Consider the following 8742-nt stretch of genomic DNA (forward strand, 5'->3'; position numbering starts at 1 on the left):
TAGGATGCAAGTAAGATGGAAGAATAGAAGAAGGGAAAGACGAGAGGAAGGAGTAGTTGCAAGGAGAGTGGAAAGGTTACAAGAGGATGAGAAAAAGGCAGAGTATAAGAGAGAAGTGGAGGAACGATTGGGCAAATATGAATTGGAGCAGATGGGAGACGTGGAAGGTGTGTGTAAGATATTTACAGAAGAAATATGTGCAGCATGTGATGTGGTGTGTGGAAGGAAGAGAAGACGGAGGGGGGTGCAAGGAACAGCGTGGTGGACTGAAGAGGTGAAACAGGCTGTGGCACAAAAGAAGAAATCATACAATGAATGGATGAGAAATAGGGGCGTGGAAGAAGTTGAGAGGCGGAAGAGAGAGTTATATGTGGAAAGGAAGAGAGAGGTGAAAAGATTAGTAAGAGAGAGTAAGAAGAGAGTGGATGAGGAATTTGGAAGGAATTTGAGTGTAAAGTGGAGGGACTGTAAGAAAATGTTCTGGAGAGAAGTGAAAAGAGTAAGACAGGGTGGAAGTGAAGTTAGCAGGGGAGTGAAAGATAAAAATGGTAGATTACTAGTGGAGAAGGGAGAAAAAGTGAGCAGATGGAGAGAACACTTTAAGGAATTGTTGAACGTAGAGGATGGAAGTAATGCGAGTATAAGTGGCTGGGGAATGGCTGGGAGAAGGAGGGAGGTGAGAAGACAGGAAGAAATCAGTAGGATAGAAGTTGTGGAAGCAATGAAGAAAGTTAAATCGGGGAAAGCCCCAGGAATTCATGGAGTGTGTGGTGAAATGCTGAAGCATGGGGGAGAGATAGTAGTAGAATGGATGTGGAAGATGTGCAGATTGGCCTGGGAGGAAGCTAGAGTCCCAGAGGATTGGAAGTCAGGTATAATTATTCCCTTGTACAAAGAAAAAGGGGAAAAAGAAGTGTGTGGTAATCATAGGGGCATTTGTCTTCTTAGTATAATAGGAAAAGTGTATGGTAGGATACTTATAGACAGAGTTAGAGAAAAAACAGAGAAATTAGTTGGAGAAGAACAGGGAGGCTTTAGGAAGGGAAGAGGTTGTGTAGATCAGATATTCATTCTTAGATCTTTAGTGGAAAAGTAGTCTAGAGAAGGGAAAGAAGTTGTATGCGGCTTTCATGGATTTGGAGAAAGCATATGACAGGGTGGATAGACAAGGATTGTGGAAAGTGTTAAGAATATATGGAGTAGATGGGAAGTTGTTGAATGCTGTGAAGAGTATGTACGATGGTGCGAAGGCTGCAGTGCGTGTGGATGGTGAACTAAGTGAATTTTTCTCTTTGAAAGTTGGTTTGAAACAGGGATGTGTCATGTCTCCATGGTTGTTCAATCTGTACATGGATGGGGTAATAAAAGAGGTACAAGGTAGGGTAGTGGATGTTGGAGTGGCCCTGGTGAGAGAGGATAGTGTTTGGAAACTCCCTGTACTGTTGTTTGTAGATGATACTGTGTTGTTGAGTGAAGACGAAGGGGAGCTGCAAGGCTTGGTGGATGAGTTTGAGAGAGTGTGTAAGAAACGGAACCTAAAGGTGAATGTAGGGAAGAGTAAAGTGATGGTCTTTGAGAGAGGCGAAGTTAGTGAATGTACAGCGAGGTTGGATGGTGGGGAATTGGAAAATATGAGTACGTTTAAGTATTTGGGTAGTGTGATGAGTAAGGATGGAGGTTTGGAGGGTGAAGTGCTTGAAAGGGTACAGCAGGGAAGAAAGGTTGCTGGTTCCCTGAAAGCAGTGATAAGAAACAGGGAAGTGAGCATGGAAGTGAAAAAGTGACTACATGACAGTATTGTGATACCAACTCTAACGTACGGAAGTGAAGCTTGGACATTGTTGGAAGGACACAAGTCAAGAGTGAGAGCAGTGGAAATGAGTTATTTAAGAGGAGCCTGTGGAGTCACGTGGAGAGACAGGCTGACGAATGAGGATATAAAGGAGCGTTGTGGTGTGGATGTGGATGTGATAGGAAGCGTTATGAGGAACACATTGAGGTGGTTTGGCCATGTGGAGAGGATGGAGGGTGAAAGACTGACGAAGAGAGTGTATGTGAGTGAGGTGGAGGGGGGAAGAGGGAGGGGAGGCCGAGGATGAGATGGAGGGATGGGGTGGAGAGGTATATGAGAGAGGGGGGTGTGAGTTGGGAGCAGGGCAGTGAAATGGCGGGGGACAGGGTGACTTGGAGGCGATTTGTTTGTGGCCACCCCAAACGGGATTGAGGCGTCTGGCAATATATATACATATATATATATATATATATATATATATATATATATATATATATATATATATATATATATATATATATATATATATATATATATATATATATATATGTTTAAGGAAAATGATAATGAAAATGCATAATGGAATAAAATCCATTTTCCTGCGAATATCATGTCATGAAGCTTATCAGATACCCTGACGTATGTGTTGGTAACAATGCTTTGAAGATTAGGGAAGTCTGAGTTTCGTATGACAATTCTGTGGTTTTAGTTACATATGAATTTGGAAAAAAAAAAAAAAAAAGTAACTTTCCTCATCCAGGAAATGTACATCATCACGGAATATATAAGGATGAACTTGCATAAACCACAGATTGATTATGCTTTCTGGTTGTTGGTTAGGATTTCACGTCACAAACTTATGTTCAACTCCCTCTCCTAACTGGGGTTTGCTTTTGCAGCATATATTAAAAATTTTCCCCTCTCTCCTGTTCTTTTTGAAAAAGGAATCTACGTTATGAAAGAGAAATTATGGTCATCATTTTTAATTTTCAAAGAACGGATAAAGAAAGAAGAGTGCAGTATTATGTCTGTTATTCCTTATGCAAAATATATTCCTTGAGTTACAAGGAGGAGCAGATTTTCAGTTTCATAATGTAACTGGCCCAAGGAGTGTTATGGTGGAAGTTTGTTTAAGAAATAGATGTGGTAGTGGTGGAGGCGTGCAATAACGATCGTAACATGTTTCGACATGGGTGGAGGCATTACGTAGTGGTCGTGAAGTGTGGTGGTGACGGAGGTGTGCTGTTGTGGTCGTGACGTGTTGTGGTCGCGGAGGTGTGCGGTGGTGGTTGTTTCTGTGGTGGTGGTGGTGTCATAATGTCGGCTTCTGCGTGGGTAATATGGCTCGGCCTGAAGGTCACCTGCCTCCTGGTCCGTGCCCGCCTACATCACATCACAGGTACGTAGATTCTAGTAAAAACAAAGTGCTAGGGAAAAGAAAAAGGACTTGTTTCGTTTTCATCTTGGCTACTACACAGCTACTCATAGTTAGAGTTTTCGAATTTACTGAGCTATAATATGAAACGAACATAAACTGTGCAACCTAACCTCGGAAATTAGGAATCACTGGTTGACTGATCATATTCTTTCCGTGCTTCTCGGTTTGTTGCTTGTGGTATAATATTTTGGCTACACGGACTTTTAAGTAGCAGAGAGAAGACATTGGTAGATGAAGGGTTGATTTTCGTGCATATTGCCAGACAAATACTCCAGAACTTGTACTAAAAACAGTATTGTACAAGTGTGCTTTTATTCACCCACGCGTTTTTCAGACACGACCAAAGCATCACTGGAGAGCCGCATTGCACTGGATGACATTTTGGCCATAGAGCGGTGTTCTCACTTTTCTGCCCTACTGTTGACAGATGGCTGCCAATGGGCAATGTCCATGACGGAAGTAAGTATGTGCAACAGTAATAGAAAAACTGCTTAGAACTGCAATAGAAGAGCCTGAAAAGGTCAACCTATACATTAGGTCAGTTGTTATCTCACTGTACGATACAAGTACAGTAATTCACATTTTCGGCTTTAATTATTTCTGCTACTGAATGAACTAGGTAAGCCAAAGTCTGCCCAAAGTTAGAAAAATTGGAATATTTGTACCTAATATGTTAAATTTATCGTTCTCTTTTTCGTTATTGTTGCAGCAATTGTGAAGAATAGGAAAGATTTACCATTATGTGTTCCCTTTCAGGACCTAGCACGCTTAGATGCTCCTTGGGGAGTCGGAGTGTTTGAGGTGAAGACTAGTAAACAAAACACCAGCATGACATACGAACAGCTGTCACAGAGTATAGCCACAGCTCGCCGGGTATGTGTCCACGGCATGTAGACGAATTAGGGTGAAGAAACTGGACTCTGGAGGCAATAATTCAGAATCTTTGGAAATATTCACGAATAAAAACACACAATTGATTAATATCATTCCCGTAGACGCTTTTCTGTTCCGTTTTGCCTGGTGTAGCTGGCATGAAATACAGAAAGACGCCATCAGGCTCAAGGAACCAGACATAAAACAGTTTTGTTCGTTAAGTATTCCTACGAGTTAGCACTGTGTAGTCGGAAGTATACTTGACCCACAACCGAGAGATCCCTATTTCATTTCCTGGACCACCGACGAGAACTTATGGCGAGGACACAACAGTGACTTAAGCAAAAGTCACGATTGTGTAGAATATTCGATAGGTGTAAATCGTAGTCAGTGGGAGTATAGGGTCCTTTCGTTGTCAGATGATTATGTTGGCACCATTAGTTTCGTAATAATATTCTTGTTGGCATTAGGTTCCTGATACTTACGTTGGCACGATTAGTTTTGTGATATTATTCTTGTTTGTACGGTTAGATTTGTAATATTTTTTATGATAGCACCATTAGCTTTGTTATATAAATTATATTGGCACAATTAGTTTCGTGATATTATATATACTGTCACCATTAGCTTCGTGATGTGTTGTGGTGCGTGACGGTGGTGGTAGTGAGCGATGACCTAGCCTTCCTCGCCGCCTTTGCTGATTCCTCCTTCAAGAGCCACCTCCTGCTGGTCCAAAAAACAAAGCTGCTCGTATTCACTCGCATCCCTCTCCTCCAGCTCCAGAACCTTCCTCACCTTCACAGGACTCTCTCACGAACCACTTCTCTTGTTGCTGTTGTGAACGATACATTGCCAGTTTTTAGGTAACGAGAATTATCCACATACAGTTGCGAACATAAATACTGAACCATTGTAAGTATCGAGGCTATAAACAATGAAATTTGAAACCCAGTGAAATGGTCGGAGTCTTTCATTTTTTCACATTATTATTTAACATCTTCATAAATAACTGACCTTGTGATCCTATTGGTTGCAACCGTACAAGAACGCAAAGTAAACAGTCGATATTTCTGAGTGTTAATTAATGGACAGATTGCTTTTTCATCAACAGGATCAAAGTGGTCTCATGGCTGCCGTTCACTGACCCAGAATCTCGGCCATTACAATTGGCTTCATGGGCTGTCGATCAACGTCTAACTTTCACCCATCCACCAGATCTTTTCCCTCAGAAGTTCTTACGGTAAATTTTGTGTGTCGACAATGTTCCTGTAAGATATTGCTAAAAAAAAAGAGAAACAGAGCTGCATACACGAGAGATCTTGCATGGTAACTTATTATTACTGCATTCCCGCAAATTACCGACTAGTATACTACGTAAGAGATGGTGCAAGATCTGATTCCTACAGGGGAAGAGACGAGAAAGATATAAAGAAATATTTGGAATGGATGAAAATACCAAAATGGGACGAAGATAACCATAATTCTTGTATCTGGACCTAAATGACACTGAGCCAACGTGAGCGACCTAAATGATCTGGCTGGACTATAGTGTGTTTCAATATACTGTAAAATAACTTGTTTTATTTTACCGTAATTATGATAATTTTTTGATCTTATTGAAGCTTATTTCAGATAAGATAGTGGCAGAAAAAGACAATACTACAGATTTATATCCTTCCCATAACACCTCTTCATGACTAGCATCATATTCGAGTGTTGATACGTTGTTATAACTTAGCATTCAAGATGGGCAAATGAGAGTTTTAGGACAAGTTAAAGTAAAAAAGTTCAGACAGTAAGTTTTCTACTTGTATCTTAACAGCTTTCTTGAATTTTAATTGATTTAGCTGAGCCTGAATCTGAAAGATCTGAATGGCCTTAGGTTATGCCGACATTACGCAACAACATGGGCGATCACCGCGCTTGTTTTCTTTAACTGAAGAAAGCAAAACTGATACTGGAAAACAAAAGCTTATAATGTCCAGGTTCCGTTTTGTGCGTAATACATGAACATATATTCATACTGTCAGAGTTAAAAATGAATTGCCTGAGAGTATATATTAATCCAAGTGTCATTACTAGTCAGCACTATACCGTACACGATTTTGCCGCAGGTTCCCTCACCGGCCACACGTGTTAGTGACATCGGAGGAGTTAGCGGCACAGCTGGCATTTACAGTAGATGACCCTACGGCACCAGAGGGCAAACGACTCACCTTTGGGGGGGCAGCGGGGAACATAATGGAGATGCTGTCCACGATCATGAACTTCACGTGAGCTATTAATGCACATTTGCTTAAAAACACTGTATGTTTGACTGGAAATATTTGGGTTTGATAAAAAAGCGTTGGTTGATTCCACAACTTGCCCTAAGCTAACAAAAATAAAATATGAATGTGAACGTACCCTCTCGACCTATTTCTTGCCATGGAAAACGTTAAAATATCATCAAATGTGCTTAGATCACGTCCCTCTGACAGATACACGTACGTGAGATCCCCTGACAGGACTTGGGGCTTACTGCAGAGCGATGGGACTTGGACAGGCATGATGGGACTCATTACACGTGAGGTGAATTCTATAGTTCGTTTACCTCAACTTGGCTGGGATTTTCGTCTTTTTGTAGATTATTCTACGAAGCTCAATGGCAGAAAAAGAAAATTTTACCCCTTCACTCCTTGTCATAAGACTGCTGTATCACGAACCTCCTTTTCTAGTGCTAATCTGTTATGGCAGCAAACTTCTTATTATGGAATGGTAATTTTAGGCGTTAGAACAAGAGTATATATACTGTAGCATCTTTGCACAGAATACTCTTTGTTTTGGGGCACGTAGTAGCATCTCTTTCTCAGCTATACTGTATATTGTGCGCATTTCTTTTTTACATTTTTTTTTCATATTCTGCTAAGCCTTTTTATTTAGTTGTTGTCATTAACACCAGTTTCTGTTGGTCTTCTGTATCAGTGATTTCGTTATTTTTTTTACAAGCAGCCGTATCTTAGGTAGAGTCAATGGTTTAATTATCCTCCTACAGCTTTTAGCATTGTACAGTAGTTGCATTTTCCCTTTCATAAAATTCAATCCTCATGTTTCGCACATATATTATCTGAACATACATTACTTTATTATTTATTTTTTCAAATATTTAGCTCGGGAACTACTTCTTTTGAAATAGCAAATCTTAATCAATGCAGTAAAAATATTCAGTAAAAAAAAAAAAAAAGATTTGAGAACCTTCTCACGAATTACTCATCATAGTATATTGTTGTAAAGATTAATCTTTTATGAAATATATCCCAACATACATTGTTCTACTGTTTTTCCTTATATTTCACAAAAACATTTCAGGAAGTGGAGTTTAGTCCGACGCCATTTTACATGGATATAACTAGAAGCCAATGGATAGACTACTCTCAGTTTGTGTTTCTAGGACATTTTCAAATTCTCGCTGCCCGTGGTCGACCTGAGGTGGACCCCTGGGGCTTCCTGTTGCCTCTTAGACCAAAGGTTTGGGTGGCTGTGCTGACAGCACTGTTGGCAGTATGTGCTATGATGCTGCTTCTGTCTTTCTGCCTTCCCACTCATATGCAAGAACCACGCATGAAAGATACCGACGCCTTCAACTGTGTGCGAGTTCTTTTGCAAGAAGGTAACTAGTGTTTGCCATGTTGTGGATTACAATGAGTAATTTTAGACTAAATTTGGGGGGACTCTGAGAGATTAAATTAAGTGGGAACGGCTGAGTTAATGTAGGCAGCATCCAGGCTTAGTAACTTCCGAACTAGTCAATTTTTTTTCTGTGAGAATTCTAAAAGAACCAGTTATTTCGCCCACGTAGTTTCACTATACTCAACCATTGTCTTGTGTTAGATGATGCTTAAATTCATCTCACTAATATCAGGTCACTTTAACCATTACATTTATTCTATCATAGCTACGAGAAACACACCATCAAATAATCTCGTGATCCATATCTTTTGCTTGACTGAAGTTTGTATTTCAGATATAAAGATAACTAAGAGTCGGTGGTGGTGGGAGCGTGTGATGCTGGGGGTGTGGATGCTGATGATGATGGTGCTGACACAGAGCTACGTCGGCAACCTCATGTCCCTCCTGGCAGTCAGATACATAGACCAACCTCATCAGAGACTTGAGGACGTCCTTGACAATTCTGATGTGGGAATAATTATTATTGCTCCAGACACTTTTATTATTAAGTATATTGAAGTGAGTGTTTGTTTCTTCAGCGTAATAAAGAATTAAGAGTATCTAATTGGTTGTCCATAATGCGATACCTTAACTGATATGCTGTTAGTTAATTGCGGCGTCAAAAAATCATAAGCATACCAATTTTGCCTGAATGATGGTTAAACTATTGATGAAGTTTTCATATCTATGATAAATAACCAAGATTTTCTTCCAGACATTTACAAGTCCTTTTTTTTAGGGGGGGGGGGGTCGAATTACTAGAAACTGGTGTTTCCAAATCCCACAAACCTATACCGTAAAGTTGACAATTTTCGATAGCCTTATTCTTTTCAGACTGCCACGTCAGGTCCACTTCATGAACTGGGGAAATTGATGGGTACTAAACGGCTCGTCTACAACTTGTACGCCGAATTAGCCAAGAATATGGAAA

At 40.3% G+C, this 8742-nt stretch overlaps 1 protein-coding gene across 1 annotated transcript; it reads left to right on the forward strand.

Annotated features, from left to right (window-relative positions):
• The first annotated feature begins 7481 nt into the window (after nucleotides 1-7481).
• LOC145390850 (uncharacterized) lies at nucleotides 7482-8366 on the forward strand. Its single transcript, XM_080265590.1, has 2 exons — nucleotides 7482-7752; nucleotides 8107-8366. Exons 1-2 carry the CDS (start codon nucleotides 7482-7484, stop codon nucleotides 8364-8366), a joined length of 531 nt encoding a protein of 176 aa, XP_080121716.1.
• The last annotated feature ends 376 nt before the right edge of the window (nucleotides 8367-8742 follow it).

The sequence above is a fragment of the Coenobita brevimanus genome, chromosome 16 (assembly GCF_032717465.1).
Source record: "Coenobita brevimanus isolate Jiangsu-jjx chromosome 16, ASM3271746v2, whole genome shotgun sequence".
Classification (NCBI taxonomy): Eukaryota; Metazoa; Arthropoda; class Malacostraca; order Decapoda; family Coenobitidae; genus Coenobita; species Coenobita brevimanus.